Source organism: Populus nigra, chromosome 12 (genome assembly GCF_951802175.1).
Source record: "Populus nigra chromosome 12, ddPopNigr1.1, whole genome shotgun sequence".
Taxonomy (NCBI): domain Eukaryota; kingdom Viridiplantae; phylum Streptophyta; class Magnoliopsida; order Malpighiales; family Salicaceae; genus Populus; species Populus nigra.
Window position 1 is genome coordinate 4,997,795 of NC_084863.1, and position 14,439 is coordinate 5,012,233.

Below are 14,439 nucleotides of genomic sequence, written 5' to 3' on the forward strand. Positions count from 1 at the left end.
TGAAAATCATATAAATTATAAAAAAAACATAACTAAACCGACAAGTCTCCTATTTTTAGGAACGGAGATCAATTTTTCTATAGAAAATTATAAAAAGAAAATTAATTATAATAATTAAGGTCATTCAAGAAAAACATTTAGGAGAAAACACATAGTAAAGGTAACCTTTAGGTTAAGATAAGAAATATATTGAGTTAGTATATAGTTTATATATATATATATATATATAACAAGAATTAATGTATGAATTGACAATGCTAGAAAGATTTTAGTAGGAGAGGGGAAACGAGGGGATAGTCAAGAAAGAATGAGAAAACCTCAGCGCAATTAAGTAAGCATCAAGCAATTAACAAATTTTATATGTGAAATTGCAATCTTAATTTTTCTAATCTTATGTATTTTTAACAAACTTTTTGTACTATGTTGCATGATTTGTGGTATGATGCCCACAAATATGCCAAAAAAAAACAAAAAAAGTCAGCTCTGATGACATCGTGGTTACAAGAAGCATAGACCGAGTCACGTCACAAAGGATAATTGGGGGATGTTTCTACAATTTAGGGCTTCAAAACACTTTAAAAGGTGTTCGCAATCTAGGACGCAAAACCAATACAAAAAAAAAAACAAATGGTTCGATGAGTAGGCACTCTTTCATTTGTCAACCATGTAAAGTGCCTGATGAGAATGTTTAAATTATTTTTTTTCCTTATTTATTAATGTACCATTTATTTTTTAGACATTTTAACAACTTATTTATTTTACAAGAAAAACAACTTGGGCGTAACCCTACTCTGATGGAGTTATACAAGGAAACTTGTATAAAAACGACAAATAGGGGGGAATGGGTGAAGAAGTTAGTAGATAGCAGAGCGAAAATGTTTTATTTCTTGTAATTCTTATAATTATATTTGACTTGTATTTTTTGTTTTCTATGAAACATAAATTGCTGCAGTGGTTGAAAAACATGGAGAAGACGCTTTCACCTATACTCCCCACGATCCTCAATTGTGGATGGAGGATGGAGAAACTAATGGACTTGATAGGAATTGGGTTTATGGGATTTGTATGGCATCAACTAAAGAGATGAGGTCGGATTTTATTGCACACACAACAATCCAACCCAAGCTATTCAAATCTGGAATTTGTAGCGATGGTCCTAAAACAGGTCAAAAAGCGAGTAGCCAAATTTGTGTAGCGATATATTTATTATTGTAAAATTATTTTTGAAAGAATATTATAATTAATAAAATTTTGATGTTCAATAAAATTATTATTGTGATTTTCGTTATTTTTTTGATTAACAACTAAATAATTCAAAAACAATTACTGAAATTCCGATGAAATCACCAGTTAATTAGACAAAACAAATTTGTCGATGATTTTGTCAACAATATATAGCAGCCATTTCATTGAAAGGTTACAATTAAAGTGGTTCAAAAGTTTCAGAAATGTTTTTATGGAATTAGCTATGGAAATTTTGTCATGACTCGTGGGATTTCATCGGCCATTCGTTCAACAATGTTTAGGTATTTGCCAATAAAATTAGCGATGGAATGTTTTATCAGTAATTTAATTACAGATAGAAGTGGTCGATGAAAACTGATCAGAGCTTTTTTCTTCTTCTTTTTGGTGCCAATAGCATGTCGTTATTTATATTGGCATTACAAATTACCGACAGAAATACTGACGGAAAAAAAATCTCCGAAAAGAGTTTTTCTAACAATGTTTTTTAGACGACATGTTTTTGTCAGTAAAGCAAATCTAACTGTCGAAGATGTAAATTGTTGATGGAATGGTGTTTACACGCTAACAGAATACTCCACCAGCATTTACAAATTTCTTCTGGTGGGGCAATTTAATGGATTATTGAAAGGAATAAACATCCAAACAAACATGGATTTAAAAAAAAAAAAACAGTTCGAGTGCTCTAACAGGATCAAATGCAGTGAATATTAGATAAAGAATGAAGACATCTTACCAACAATACGAGGCTCATATGGAATACTATTCAGTTCTGCATGACAGTTAAAATAAGATTAGATGACTATATAATTAAAGACCTTAAGCCAGCTAGCTCCAATATATGTTTGAAATATCAACAACGTTTTTAGTGATTTCCATATAGACTTCACAATTGCATTATTTTGACAGAAGATCGATTGCAAGCGCTTGGTGCAAGTGGAGAATATTAAGAACGAGCCAGAAAACCATATCAATAGGACAATCATAAGAAACTTCCATTGAATTAACTACCCCGGACAATCTTTAGTTCTCGACCAACTCTCACATTTTCACCGGAGTTCTTTGATAAAGCCTTGTGACAGGAGACATGCACACCCGGTCGTGTTAACTCAATGGAAAAGTATCATGTTGGAAAGAGTATTATAAAGAGAATATTGGCATATGATGGATAATGTCAAATGTTTTGAGGACTTGGTTTCATCACTGACATCATAGAACGAGCAACTACTGAGTCTTCGTAGCCTTCATTTAGGACTAATTCAATGACTCCACTCTATAAATAGCCTTGCATCCTCGCTAGATATCTCACCCCTCTCCACAAGAAAGATCGGTATTGAATCTGATGGAAGGACTCAAGTTTGTACTAGTTTTCGTCGTCCTGGCCTTGGCTTCTTCATTTGCCTCTGCCTCTGATCCTGGTCCGCTTCAGGACTTCTGTGTTGCCATCAAAGAAACCGATGGTGGTATGTGCTTAGTTTTTAAGTGTTTCGTTAAGAGTTTTTGTCAGGAGTTACATGATAATATCACGCATCCTGTATATATTTTAGTTATCTATTAATTGACTGACTTTTTACGGGCATCAAAAATGCCTTTCTCATGCATGCAGTGTTTGTGAACGGAAAGTTCTGCAAGGACCCAGAGCAAGTTGCTGCAAACGATTTCTTCTTTCCTGGACTCAACGTTCCTCGGGACACTTCCAGTCCAGTTGGTTCAAATGTCACTGCTGTCAATGTTGCTCAAATTCCAGGACTCAACACTCTTGGCATATCCTTCGCTCGCATTGATTTTGCACCACATGGTGGCCTGAACCCACCCCACACTCACCCTCGTGCCACTGAGATCCTAGTAGTGGTGGAGGGTACCCTCTATGTTGGTTTTGTCACATCTAACTTAGCTAACGGAGATAATCGCCTAATCACCAAGGTCTTAAATCCGGGGGATGTTTTTGTGTTCCTAGTCGGACTCATTCATTTCCAGCTCAATGTGGGAAAAACCAACGCCGTTGCATTCGCCAGTTTAAGCAGCCAGAACCCTGGTGTGATTACAATTGCAAAGGCAGTGTTTGGAGCAGATCCACCCATTAATCCTAATGTTCTAACCAAGGCCTTCCAAGTGGACAAGAAGGTAGTCGACTATCTTCAGAAACAACTCTGGACGGACAACAACAATTAGAAGAACACATTTAAATAGAAGACATATATGAAGCTGTAGCCTCATGTTTGGCATGTATTCTTCATTACAACGTATCTCTTTCATTTTTATCATCCTAAATAAATAGGTTTCAACAAATTTGAATAAGGTCTTTGAGACCATTTTTTTGCACTTTTTTTTTCTTGTTTTGAGGACTTCATTCCACTTTTAATAAAGTATCTTTTCATATATCTTATTGTTGCTTTAGAATCCTAAGATGTTACTAGGATCACACCTCACATTTTTACCGGGATCACACCAGGGTAAAAAAGAATAAAAAAAGATAATTTAAAATCTCCAACCAACCATAAATCAGAAAAGCATGTGAAGAAAATGCTAAAAACAAAAATAAGAAAAAGTCAAAGCCAAAAGGATGTCTCGTCAAGAAAAATTCTTAAATAAGAAGGACCATGTGACAAGATTGATCCTGAAGTGATCCTAGTCATCTAAACTTTTTAAACACCTATTGAGCACATAAAATCCTTTTTTTTTTAAAGACCAGAACCATAGCCAGTGTTACATGCTTGTAAAAGTTCTTTCTAATTATAAAAAAGGAAACTACGAAGAAGGATAATCAATGATCTTAAACAATACAAACAATTATTTGAAACTAAATCATGATTTGTATTTGAATTCTATTCATTATTATCATGATAGGTGGCAGTCCCTAAAATGCTTTTTTTCCAAAAACAAATTTGCACTCATCAGAACATGCTAATGCAAGATACCAACCTTTGACTCCCTCTAAAATACCACTCTTCACTTTACAAGGCATATCTTAATTGCCAGTGTGATTGAGAGACAAGTGTTAAAGGAAAAAAATCTGGAGAATTAAGAGCTCGCACAGCTGGGTTAAAAGCTTCTACCTTTGCAATCTCTACCAAGCGTCCGTATTCATCCTTATCCACATTCTGGAAGTGAGCTATTAACTTGCTCACCTCATTCATAGTGCAATTCAGGTTCTTGATTGGCGATAGCTTCTTAGCATCACTTCTAGGGTAGTGTCCTTCAGTCAATTGTGACAGTTCAGAATTTTTCCCATATTCTATGATGGAAAATTCAGCAGTGGTGGTCATTTCGTTCACAAGTCCTGGAATTAAAGATGCCTTGGGGTTAGACTTGTTTTGATGCAAAAGATATTATGGAGCATATACCCAGAGGATAGGTTCTAGTTTCTTTATGTGAGACACAGGGTAGGTTTACTACTTGGTCTCTAAAGAGGGTCTCTTGCTGTCCCAGTGATCACCCTTGTAACAGATAGTGGGATGGCGCATGTACCAATCACTGTCAGTATAAACACTGAGCAAATTAAAGAGTTGGGGTTTACACACCCTTAAACCTTGACTCAATTCATAAGGCAAGCTTCTAGTCCCCCACTTAACTTAAAGTTTAATGTGTGTGCCTTCAAAAAGATAATAATAATGAAGTGATGCATGACAGGATGCCACAAGATCTTACCCATCTCCAATATACCATGTATGACATAATGTAAAGATGCATGCTCAAGCTTTTAAACAACGTATCATTCATAGGAAAACAACAACACATAGCATAATAATAATAATATAAAAAAAAACAATTACCAAGCCTAGTCCTAGGGTTCCCAGTGGAGTCGTCATCCTGTTGCACCCTTGCGCGGAGCGCGGCGTCGCGTCGACCATCCCCGGGAGCGGGGAATTGATTTCGGGTTTTTTGTTTTTGTGAATAAAAGAGTCGCCACCTAGTATTATGGTCACTAGGAAACCTAACTGCTCTTTCAGAGATTCTAAGGCAAGGTACTGGTTACGTAAAGGGAAGGTATTAGCACCCCAGTACCATGCTGCAAAAGTCTTATTTCCTTATCCAGCGTGGTGGAATTCCTGTCATTTTCTGATGATCCAGTCCCTCTTTTTTTTTTTTTTTAATTCCTCCAACGAAACCGATTCACTTTCCAAAGTTTGAAATTTGTATTTAATTAATGTGATAAATCCTTAAAACATTAAAACGGGCCCTCCAATCAAGACGTGAAAAAATCGGGCTGGAATCCTTCTTGCAGCAGGATTCTCTGCTTTCACACTAGATATTCAAAAGGGAATATCTTGAGCTTCTGATATCGAAATCAGGGGATTCAAAAACCTAAATTCATCCACGCGTACAAGTCTACAACTTTCATGAAGGATTCAAAGTGAGATAAATTCGTTTTGAAGAACAGAATATGGCTGAAATCTGGTTGGTCAAAAGGATCTCCTGATCTGATTCAGGAAACTGACAATGCCGAGCATCCCAATCTGACTGGGAATCTGCCATAAGAAGCAGTGAGCCCTAAAGGTATAGGCCAATTCTTTAAGATGTCATGAGTGACAGAATATAGCTGCGATGGTCAGATATTGCACAAACTATGTGTTGGGGTGGTCTAGTTTGTAGTGGGTGATTGAGTTGTGATAAAATTGGGGAGGGAGGGTTGTTGTGCTGTTTGTTGCAGAGAAAAATAGAGGACGAAGAAGAAATGGGAAGATGGAGAGCGAAGGGTTGCTTATTAGGTCATAGATTAAATATTACAGATGGACTTAATCGACGTATTTAAATCTGCCGGTATTCTGTCTATAAAAATAACACGTCATCGTACTTTTTGGAGTTTTTTCATTCCTTATTTTTCTACTGTTATTCCTTCGGTATATACCGAGATAATATTTGCATCGGTGTCTACAAATGGATATTGTGAGAGCATATTCAATCGGAAAAATTTCATGCAATCTACCGATACCAATGCAAAATAAGATTACTATTCAGTTCTACATGACAGGTAAAATAAGATTAGATGACTATCTAATTATATAGACCTTAAGCCAGCTAGCTCCGATATAAGTTTGAAATACTAAGAACGTTTTTAGTGATTTCCATATAGACTTCACAGTTGCATTATTTTAACACAAGATTGTAAGCACTTGGTGAAAGTGGACAATATTAAGAACGAGCTAGAAAACCATATCAACAGGACAATCATAAAAAACTTCCATTCAATTAACCACCCAGGACCGGTAACATTTTGTCACCTAACAATCTTTAGTTCTGGACAAGAGACATTTTCACCGGAGTTCTTTGATAAAGCCTTGTGACAGGAGACATGCACACCCAGTCCTGTTAACTTAATGGAAAAGTTTCATGTTGGAAAGAGTATTATAAACAGAATGTTGGCATATGACGGATAATGTCAAATGTTTTGAGGACTTGGTTTCATCACTGACATCATAGAACGAGCAACTACTGAGTCTTCGTCGCCTTCATTTAGGACTAATTCAATGACTCCACTCTATAAATAGCCTTGCATCCTCGCTAGATATCTCACCCCTCTCCACAAGAAAGATCGGTATAGAATCTGATGGAAGGACTCAAGTTTGTACTAGTTTTCGTCGTCCTGGCCTTGGCTTCTTCATTTGCCTCTGCCTCTGATCCTGGTCCGCTTCAGGACTTCTGTGTTGCCATCAAAGAAACCGACGGTGGTATGTGCTTAGTTTTTAAGTGTTTCGTTAAGAGTTTTTGTCAGGAGTTACATGATAATATCACGCATCCTGTATATATTCTAGTTATCTATTAATTGACTGACTTTTTACGGGCATCAAAAATGCCTTTCTCATGCATGCAGTGTTTGTGAACGGAAAGTTCTGCAAGGACCCAGAGCAAGTTGCTGCAAACGATTTCTTCTTTCCTGGACTCAACGTTCCTCGGGACACTTCCAGTCCAGTTGGTTCAAATGTCACTGCTGTCAATGTTGCTCAAATTCCAGGACTCAACACTCTTGGCATATCCTTCGCTCGCATTGATTTTGCACCACATGGTGGCCTGAACCCACCCCACACTCACCCTCGTGCCACTGAGATCCTAGTAGTGGTGGAGGGTACCCTCTATGTTGGTTTTGTCACATCTAACTTAGCTAACGGAGATAATCGCCTAATCACCAAGGTCTTAAATCCGGGAGATGTTTTTGTGTTCCCAGTCGGACTCATTCATTTCCAGCTCAATGTGGGAAAAACCAACGCCGTTGCATTCGCCAGTTTAAGCAACCAGAACCCTGGTGTGATTACAATTGCAAAGGCAGTGTTTGGAGCAGATCCACCCATTAATCCTAATGTTCTAACCAAGGCCTTCCAAGTGGACAAGAAGGTAGTCGACTATCTTCAGAAACAACTCTGGACGGACAACAACAATTAGAAGAACACATTTATATAGAAGACATATATGAAGCTGTAGCCTCATGCATGTTTGGCATGTATTCTTCATTACAACGTATCTCTTTCATTTTTATCATCCTAAATAAATAGGTTTCAACAAATTTGAATAAGGTCTTTGAGACCATTTTTTTCACTTTTTTTTTTCTTGTTTTGAGGACTTCATTCCACTTTTAATAAAGTATCTTTTCATATATCTTATTGTTACTTAGAATCGTAAGATGTTACTAGGATCACACCTCACACTTTTACCGGGATCACACCAGGGTAAAAAGAAATAAAAAAAATAATTTAAAATCTCCAACCAACCATAAATCAGAAAAGCATGTGAAGAAAATGCTAAAAACAAAAATAAGAAAAAGTCAAAGCCAAAAGGATGTCTCGTCAAGAAAAATTCTTAAATAAGAAGGACCATGTGACAAGATTGATCCTGAAGTGATCCTAGTCATCTAAACTTTTTAAACACCTATTGAGCACATAAAATCCTTTCTTTTTTAAAGACCAGAACCATAGCCAGTGTTACATGCTTGTAAAAGTTCTTTCTAATTATAAAAAAGGAAACTACGAAGAAGGATAATCAATGATCTTAAACAATACAAACAATTATTTGAAACTAAATCATGATTTGTATTTGAATTCTATTCATTATTATCATGATAGGTGGCAGTCCCTAAAATGCTTTTTTTCCAAAAACAAATTTGCGCTCATCAGAACATGCTAAGGCAAGATACCAACCTTTGACTCCCTCTAAAATACCACTCTTCACTTTACAAGGCATATCTTAATTGCCAGTGTGATTGAGAGACAAGTGTTAAAGGAAAAAAATCTGGAGAATTAAGAGCTCGCACAGCTGGGTTAAAAGCTTCTACCTTTGCAATCTCTACCAAGCGTCCGTATTCATCCTTATCCACATTCTGGAAGTGAGCTATTAACTTGCTCACCTCATTCATAGTGCAATTCAGGTTCTTGATTGGCGATAGCTTCTTAGCATCACTTCTAGGGTAGTGTCCTTCAGTCAATTGTGACAGTTCAGAATTTTTCCCATATTCTATGATGGAAAATTCAGCAGTGGTGGTCATTTCGTTCACAAGTCCTGGAATTAAAGATGCCTTGGGGTTAGACTTGTTTTGATGCAAAAGATATTATGGAGCATATACCCAGAGGATAGGTTCTAGTTTCTTTATGTGAGACACAGGGTAGGTTTACTACTTGGTCTCTAAAGAGGGTCTCTTGCTGTCCCAGTGATCACCCTTGTAACAGATAGTGGGATGGCGCATGTACCAATCACTGTCAGTATAAACACTGAGCAAATTAAAGAGTTGGGGTTTACACACCCTTAAACCTTGACTCAATTCATAAGGCAAGCTTCTAGTCCCCCACTTAACTTAAAGTTTAATGTGTGTGCCTTCAAAAAGATAATAATAATGAAGTGATGCATGACAGGATGCCACAAGATCTTACCCATCTCCAATATACCATGTATGACATAATGTAAAGATGCATGCTCAAGCTTTTAAACAACGTATCATTCATAGGAAAACAACAACACATAGCATAATAATAATAATATAAAAAAAAACAATTACCAAGCCTAGTCCTAGGGTTCCCAGTGGAGTCGTCATCCTGTTGCACCCTTGCGCGGAGCGCGGCGTCGCGTCGACCATCCCCGGGAGCGGGGAATTGATTTCGGGTTTTTTGTTTTTGTGAATAAAAGAGTCGCCACCTAGTATTATGGTCACTAGGAAACCTAACTGCTCTTTCAGAGATTCTAAGGCAAGGTACTGGTTACGTAAAGGGAAGGTATTAGCACCCCAGTACCATGCTGCAAAAGTCTTATTTCCTTATCCAGCGTGGTGGAATTCCTGTCATTTTCTGATGATCCAGTCCCTCTTTTTTTTTTTTTTAATTCCTCCAACGAAACCGATTCACTTTCCAAAGTTTGAAATTTGTATTTAATTAATGTGATAAATCCTTAAAACATTAAAACGGGCCCTCCAATCAAGACGTGAAAAAATCGGGCTGGAATCCTTCTTGCAGCAGGATTCTCTGCTTTCACACTAGATATTCAAAAGGGAATATCTTGAGCTTCTGATATCGAAATCAGGGGATTCAAAAACCTAAATTCATCCACGCGTACAAGTCTACAACTTTCATGAAGGATTCAAAGTGAGATAAATTCGTTTTGAAGAACAGAATATGGCTGAAATCTGGTTGGTCAAAAGGATCTCCTGATCTGATTCAGGAAACTGACAATGCCGAGCATCCCAATCTGACTGGGAATCTGCCATAAGAAGCAGTGAGCCCTAAAGGTATAGGCCAATTCTTTAAGATGTCATGAGTGACAGAATATAGCTGCGATGGTCAGATATTGCACAAACTATGTGTTGGGGTGGTCTAGTTTGTAGTGGGTGATTGAGTTGTGATAAAATTGGGGAGGGAGGGTTGTTGTGCTGTTTGTTGCAGAGAAAAATAGAGGACGAAGAAGAAATGGGAAGATGGAGAGCGAAGGGTTGCTTATTAGGTCATAGATTAAATATTACAGATGGACTTAATCGACGTATTTAAATCTGCCGGTATTCTGTCTATAAAAATAACACGTCATCGTACTTTTTGGAGTTTTTTCATTCCTTATTTTTCTACTGTTATTCCTTCGGTATATACCGAGATAATATTTGCATCGGTGTCTACAAATGGATATTGTGAGAGCATATTCAATCGGAAAAATTTCATGCAATCTACCGATACCAATGCAAAATAAGATTACTATTCAGTTCTACATGACAGGTAAAATAAGATTAGATGACTATCTAATTATATAGACCTTAAGCCAGCTAGCTCCGATATAAGTTTGAAATACTAAGAACGTTTTTAGTGATTTCCATATAGACTTCACAGTTGCATTATTTTAACACAAGATTGTAAGCACTTGGTGAAAGTGGACAATATTAAGAACGAGCTAGAAAACCATATCAACAGGACAATCATAAAAAACTTCCATTCAATTAACCACCCAGGACCGGTAACATTTTGTCACCTAACAATCTTTAGTTCTGGACAAGAGACATTTTCACCGGAGTTCTTTGATAAAGCCTTGTGACAGGAGACATGCACACCCAGTCCTGTTAACTTAATGGAAAAGTTTCATGTTGGAAAGAGTATTATAAACAGAATGTTGGCATATGACGGATAATGTCAAATGTTTTGAGGACTTGGTTTCATCACTGACATCATAGAACGAGCAACTACTGAGTCTTCGTCGCCTTCATTTAGGACTAATTCAATGACTCCACTCTATAAATAGCCTTGCATCCTCGCTAGATATCTCACCCCTCTCCACAAGAAAGATCGGTATAGAATCTGATGGAAGGACTCAAGTTTGTACTAGTTTTCGTCGTCCTGGCCTTGGCTTCTTCATTTGCCTCTGCCTCTGATCCTGGTCCGCTTCAGGACTTCTGTGTTGCCATCAAAGAAACCGACGGTGGTATGTGCTTAGTTTTTAAGTGTTTCGTTAAGAGTTTTTGTCAGGAGTTACATGATAATATCACGCATCCTGTATATATTCTAGTTATCTATTAATTGACTGACTTTTTACGGGCATCAAAAATGCCTTTCTCATGCATGCAGTGTTTGTGAACGGAAAGTTCTGCAAGGACCCAGAGCAAGTTGCTGCAAACGATTTCTTCTTTCCTGGACTCAACGTTCCTCGGGACACTTCCAGTCCAGTTGGTTCAAATGTCACTGCTGTCAATGTTGCTCAAATTCCAGGACTCAACACTCTTGGCATATCCTTCGCTCGCATTGATTTTGCACCACATGGTGGCCTGAACCCACCCCACACTCACCCTCGTGCCACTGAGATCCTAGTAGTGGTGGAGGGTACCCTCTATGTTGGTTTTGTCACATCTAACTTAGCTAACGGAGATAATCGCCTAATCACCAAGGTCTTAAATCCGGGAGATGTTTTTGTGTTCCCAGTCGGACTCATTCATTTCCAGCTCAATGTGGGAAAAACCAACGCCGTTGCATTCGCCAGTTTAAGCAGCCAGAACCCTGGTGTGATTACAATTGCAAAGGCAGTGTTTGGAGCAGATCCACCCATTAATCCTAATGTTCTAACCAAGGCCTTCCAAGTGGACAAGAAGGTAGTCGACTATCTTCAGAAACAACTCTGGACGGACAACAACAATTAGAAGAACACATTTATATAGAAGACATATATGAAGCTGTAGCCTCATGCATGTTTGGCATGTATTCTTCATTACAACGTATCTCTTTCATTTTTATCATCCTAAATAAATAGGTTTCAACAAATTTGAATAAGGTCTTTGAGACCATTTTTTTCACTTTTTTTTTTCTTGTTTTGAGGACTTCATTCCACTTTTAATAAAGTATCTTTTCATATATCTTATTGTTACTTAGAATCGTAAGATGTTACTAGGATCACACCTCACACTTTTACCGGGATCACACCAGGGTAAAAAGAAATAAAAAAAATAATTTAAAATCTCCAACCAACCATAAATCAGAAAAGCATGTGAAGAAAATGCTAAAAACAAAAATAAGAAAAAGTCAAAGCCAAAAGGATGTCTCGTCAAGAAAAATTCTTAAATAAGAAGGACCATGTGACAAGATTGATCCTGAAGTGATCCTAGTCATCTAAACTTTTTAAACACCTATTGAGCACATAAAATCCTTTCTTTTTTAAAGACCAGAACCATAGCCAGTGTTACATGCTTGTAAAAGTTCTTTCTAATTATAAAAAAGGAAACTACGAAGAAGGATAATCAATGATCTTAAACAATACAAACAATTATTTGAAACTAAATCATGATTTGTATTTGAATTCTATTCATTATTATCATGATAGGTGGCAGTCCCTAAAATGCTTTTTTTCCAAAAACAAATTTGCGCTCATCAGAACATGCTAAGGCAAGATACCAACCTTTGACTCCCTCTAAAATACCACTCTTCACTTTACAAGGCATATCTTAATTGCCAGTGTGATTGAGAGACAAGTGTTAAAGGAAAAAAATCTGGAGAATTAAGAGCTCGCACAGCTGGGTTAAAAGCTTCTACCTTTGCAATCTCTACCAAGCGTCCGTATTCATCCTTATCCACATTCTGGAAGTGAGCTATTAACTTGCTCACCTCATTCATAGTGCAATTCAGGTTCTTGATTGGCGATAGCTTCTTAGCATCACTTCTAGGGTAGTGTCCTTCAGTCAATTGTGACAGTTCAGAATTTTTCCCATATTCTATGATGGAAAATTCAGCAGTGGTGGTCATTTCGTTCACAAGTCCTGGAATTAAAGATGCCTTGGGGTTAGACTTGTTTTGATGCAAAAGATATTATGGAGCATATACCCAGAGGATAGGTTCTAGTTTCTTTATGTGAGACACAGGGTAGGTTTACTACTTGGTCTCTAAAGAGGGTCTCTTGCTGTCCCAGTGATCACCCTTGTAACAGATAGTGGGATGGCGCATGTACCAATCACTGTCAGTATAAACACTGAGCAAATTAAAGAGTTGGGGTTTACACACCCTTAAACCTTGACTCAATTCATAAGGCAAGCTTCTAGTCCCCCACTTAACTTAAAGTTTAATGTGTGTGCCTTCAAAAAGATAATAATAATGAAGTGATGCATGACAGGATGCCACAAGATCTTACCCATCTCCAATATACCATGTATGACATAATGTAAAGATGCATGCTCAAGCTTTTAAACAACGTATCATTCATAGGAAAACAACAACACATAGCATAATAATAATAATATAAAAAAAAACAATTACCAAGCCTAGTCCTAGGGTTCCCAGTGGAGTCGTCATCCTGTTGCACCCTTGCGCGGAGCGCGGCGTCGCGTCGACCATCCCCGGGAGCGGGGAATTGATTTCGGGTTTTTTGTTTTTGTGAATAAAAGAGTCGCCACCTAGTATTATGGTCACTAGGAAACCTAACTGCTCTTTCAGAGATTCTAAGGCAAGGTACTGGTTACGTAAAGGGAAGGTATTAGCACCCCAGTACCATGCTGCAAAAGTCTTATTTCCTTATCCAGCGTGGTGGAATTCCTGTCATTTTCTGATGATCCAGTCCCTCTTTTTTTTTTTTTTAATTCCTCCAACGAAACCGATTCACTTTCCAAAGTTTGAAATTTGTATTTAATTAATGTGATAAATCCTTAAAACATTAAAACGGGCCCTCCAATCAAGACGTGAAAAAATCGGGCTGGAATCCTTCTTGCAGCAGGATTCTCTGCTTTCACACTAGATATTCAAAAGGGAATATCTTGAGCTTCTGATATCGAAATCAGGGGATTCAAAAACCTAAATTCATCCACGCGTACAAGTCTACAACTTTCATGAAGGATTCAAAGTGAGATAAATTCGTTTTGAAGAACAGAATATGGCTGAAATCTGGTTGGTCAAAAGGATCTCCTGATCTGATTCAGGAAACTGACAATGCCGAGCATCCCAATCTGACTGGGAATCTGCCATAAGAAGCAGTGAGCCCTAAAGGTATAGGCCAATTCTTTAAGATGTCATGAGTGACAGAATATAGCTGCGATGGTCAGATATTGCACAAACTATGTGTTGGGGTGGTCTAGTTTGTAGTGGGTGATTGAGTTGTGATAAAATTGGGGAGGGAGGGTTGTTGTGCTGTTTGTTGCAGAGAAAAATAGAGGACGAAGAAGAAATGGGAAGATGGAGAGCGAAGGGTTGCTTATTAGGTCATAGATTAAATATTACAGATGGACTTAATCGACGTATTTAAATCTGCCGGTATTCTGTCTATAAAAATAAC

The 14,439-nt window shown here is 37.5% G+C and overlaps 3 protein-coding genes across 3 annotated transcripts; all 3 read left to right on the top strand.

Moving 5' to 3' along the window:
- The first annotated feature begins 2,570 nt into the window (after positions 1-2,570).
- On the top strand, positions 2,571-3,511 carry LOC133669099 (germin-like protein subfamily 1 member 16). Its single transcript, XM_062089119.1, has 2 exons — positions 2,571-2,705; positions 2,849-3,511. The coding sequence occupies exons 1-2, from the start codon at positions 2,585-2,587 to the stop codon at positions 3,412-3,414; spliced, it is 687 nt and encodes a 228-aa protein (XP_061945103.1). The 5' UTR covers positions 2,571-2,584; the 3' UTR covers positions 3,415-3,511.
- Positions 3,512-6,775: 3,264 nt separating this feature from the next.
- Positions 6,776-7,620, top strand: LOC133669114 (germin-like protein subfamily 1 member 16). The gene is made up of 2 exons (XM_062089139.1): positions 6,776-6,911; positions 7,055-7,620. The coding sequence occupies exons 1-2, from the start codon at positions 6,791-6,793 to the stop codon at positions 7,618-7,620; spliced, it is 687 nt and encodes a 228-aa protein (XP_061945123.1). The 5' UTR covers positions 6,776-6,790.
- A 3,362-nt stretch (positions 7,621-10,982) lies between these two features.
- LOC133669083 (germin-like protein subfamily 1 member 16) lies at positions 10,983-11,827 on the top strand. Its single transcript, XM_062089092.1, has 2 exons — positions 10,983-11,118; positions 11,262-11,827. The coding sequence occupies exons 1-2, from the start codon at positions 10,998-11,000 to the stop codon at positions 11,825-11,827; spliced, it is 687 nt and encodes a 228-aa protein (XP_061945076.1). The 5' UTR covers positions 10,983-10,997.
- The last annotated feature ends 2,612 nt before the right edge of the window (positions 11,828-14,439 follow it).

Excerpts from the sequence above, each read along its gene's own strand:
- LOC133669099 (XM_062089119.1), top strand. The coding sequence starts at position 2,585 with ATGGAAGGACTCAAGTTTGTACTAGTTTTCGTCGTCCTGGCCTTGGCT. Across the intron at positions 2,706-2,848 it reads CATCAAAGAAACCGATGGTG|TGTTTGTGAACGGAAAGTTC; the intron begins GTATGTGCTTAG and ends TCATGCATGCAG.
- LOC133669114 (XM_062089139.1), top strand. The coding sequence starts at position 6,791 with ATGGAAGGACTCAAGTTTGTACTAGTTTTCGTCGTCCTGGCCTTGGCT. Across the intron at positions 6,912-7,054 it reads CATCAAAGAAACCGACGGTG|TGTTTGTGAACGGAAAGTTC; the intron begins GTATGTGCTTAG and ends TCATGCATGCAG.
- LOC133669083 (XM_062089092.1), top strand. The coding sequence starts at position 10,998 with ATGGAAGGACTCAAGTTTGTACTAGTTTTCGTCGTCCTGGCCTTGGCT. Across the intron at positions 11,119-11,261 it reads CATCAAAGAAACCGACGGTG|TGTTTGTGAACGGAAAGTTC; the intron begins GTATGTGCTTAG and ends TCATGCATGCAG.